Source organism: Cupressus sempervirens, chromosome 3, assembly GCF_028749045.1.
Source record: "Cupressus sempervirens isolate cs-2001-9-10 chromosome 3, ASM2874904v1, whole genome shotgun sequence".
Taxonomy (NCBI): Eukaryota; Viridiplantae; Streptophyta; class Pinopsida; order Cupressales; family Cupressaceae; genus Cupressus; species Cupressus sempervirens.
Window position 1 is genome coordinate 190,433,814 of NC_143120.1, and position 2,597 is coordinate 190,436,410.

The following is a 2,597-nucleotide window of genomic DNA, read 5'->3' on the forward strand; positions in this document are numbered from 1 at the left end:
TAATTGATATGATTTGTAAAGAGAATCTATAATAAAAAAGTGATCTAAATTGACATCCAATTTTAAAATTCACAGTTTATAATATTTTAGTTTATTTAAAACTCATTTAATATGAAAGTTTAATATTAGATTTTAAATATTTTCCCACAATCACGTAATTATCATTTATAGTGTTACTTATTAAATTATAATTAAAAAATTAAAAAATTAATTATAGTGACTGAAATGAAGAGAATACACTCCCACTCCCATTAATTTCAACCCAACCCGGAGTGAATCTGATATTCAAACCCTCTATGCCTTTCCATTGGATCTAAGGTTTGGTTGCATGATTCAGCATGTAAAGTACTAATGATTCAGCTCATCCGGAAGAGGTCCCATTGTTGTTAAGGATGGAATGGTTGGGTTAACATTATTTTTCAATTATAAAATATTAGAAATTTATGAAACAAGTTTGAATCGAATCGATGAAATTAAAGAATATATATGTGAATTGGAGGAGAAACAATATATGGCGTACAGTCGCTCTTAAGCTTTCCCCTTTATCCTTGAATTAGAGTAGCACAATAGTAAAATGAAAATCTTCCAAGTTCTTTTTATTAATAATTCAAACATTTGTTAGGTAGGTAGTTACCGCAGGCCTACAGATCAGCAGCGGACTTTTTATATCGATGCAGTGAAATGAAGCACCAGACTGACAAAAGACTGGGATGTGCATTTCGCGTCATTATGACAGCTACACTGGTAAGGACTCAACTAGACCTTCTTTGGGTACTTAATAAAGGCGAGGTGCGTGCTGTTCCCACTCTGCTGCAGAGTTTCGACACTCTGCGTAAGGAAGCACGTCGATGACTCCTGCCAGTAGAAAAAAGCGGCGCACTTACAGTCACTCAAACACCTCTTCCTACATTCACCCACATTTAATTTCCCAATACCTGCAACATATTTGCTTGTGAAATGTTCCGCTCCCACCAACTGGTAAAAATCGACAGAAACTCTTCTAGTGGAATTGCATACGGGAAGCGAGGGAGGAGAGCAAGAGGTGGACCACCCATGGAGCCCCTTTGGTTGAGGGCACGCCACGCACTGACTGTCTCCACAAACTCCGAACGACCCACACTTCTTAGGCAACCCACAGCCGTAAAGACCACCGGACTTGAACCGCTCATACGTGATGTCCCACGTATTGTATTCAATCTGAGGAGAGTAAGTATACATTCTCAGATTGCCGTCCCAGTCAAGCCTCAGGAAGGACAGCGTGGTGTTAAATCTGGGAGTGGCGAATGAGTAGAGAGCGGTGGAGGTTTGATCGTTATCGAAAGAACAGAGCTTGGGCGCCCTCATTGACGGCGGAGCAGTGGAATTGGCGAGGCGCATTTCCATCATGAGCGGAAAGCCGTTGTCGGCGTCGGGGTCGCTGAGAAAAGTGATGCTTGCGAGGGGACGCTTGCAGGCGTGTGTGATGGAGTACAAGTCCCTTATTTTGTTGTCGTAGTAGCTCAGCGTGTTGTAGGGAAGAGGAGTGGGGAGAGCGGCGTAGAGAGCGAAGCCACCGGCCTCCATCACAAATGAATACGGCCCCTCCGACCCGTCTTTTTCCGAGGCGCGGCTGACGAGCTTCTTCACTCCGTCTGCTTTCAGCGACTGCCCGACCAGAAGAGTGTCGGTGGGATGGTCAAAGCTTTGCCACACGCCTCTGTTATGTGAGTCGAAGAGGACCAGGTTTCCATCGGTGCGGAGTTCGATCCCCACGACGCCCATGTTGGCAGTGTTGGTCGACCAGACGAGGGTTCCGTCGGCGTGGAAGAGGGCGAAATTTCCGTCGGCGGTGAAGTTGAGAGTGCTTCCGTCGGGCACGGGGCGGTTCGTGTTGGCGGTCCAGACGATTCGCATGGTCTCGGCTTTGTTGTGGTTTCCCATGCGAATGCCGAGAGTGTAGGCGTTGGGCGTCGTGTTGAAGAAGAGCATCTGAAAAATGGCCCCCGGCTGAGACGCCAATGGCACCGGTCGGTAGCCCGAATTGTACTCAACGGTGTAGTACCCCATCTCTCCTTCATTCACGTACGAGAATGGATCCTTCGCGTACGCCCCGACTATTAGGAGTATCAAAACAACGAGCACTGCCTTGGAATCCATGGCTGGAGAGAAGTGTAAACTTGGAATACAATGTGCGTGGGAGAGATCTGCATTTATAGGTGCAGAAGTGAAGTGCGAGTCGTCGAGATTTAGACGATGGCCATCCAAAGTGGAATGGCCCTGCATTCAACGCGTATAGGAATTGGGGATCAGTGAACAGCTCATCAAAGTATGGTCCGTGGTAGTTATAAATGAGAAAGTCGTCTGAGCAGCCGCCATGGTCAAACCGCTGCAAAAGCAGGCATTCTTATCGACTCCAGGCATTCTTATCGACTCCGACAGTGTTATGCTTTTAAAGCAGAGTGCGGAAAACAAAACAAGTGGGCACTGATACAAACGACAAAGCTTATCCACATTCACGTCTACAATTAAAAGAAAAATCATTTTCATCTTCTATCATCGTCTAATATTCATGAAGTGCATAGCACTTAGGTGGGAGGGATATGCGGATAGGTATTTGA

At 45.6% G+C, this 2,597-nt stretch overlaps 1 protein-coding gene across 1 annotated transcript; it reads right to left on the minus strand.

Annotated features, from left to right (window-relative positions):
- Nucleotides 1–570: 570 nt before the first annotated feature.
- On the minus strand, nt 571–2,388 carry LOC149565460 (EP1-like glycoprotein 2). Its single transcript, XM_089818983.1, has one exon. It carries the CDS (start codon nt 2,260–2,262, stop codon nt 757–759), a length of 1,506 nt encoding a protein of 501 aa, XP_089675109.1. The 5' UTR covers nt 2,263–2,388; the 3' UTR covers nt 571–756.
- Between the last annotated feature and the right edge of the window lie 209 nt (nt 2,389–2,597).

Coding starts and splice junctions, on each gene's coding strand:
- LOC149565460 (XM_089818983.1), bottom strand. CDS start 2,262: ATGCAGGGCCATTCCACTTTGGATGGCCATCGTCTAAATCTCGACGAC.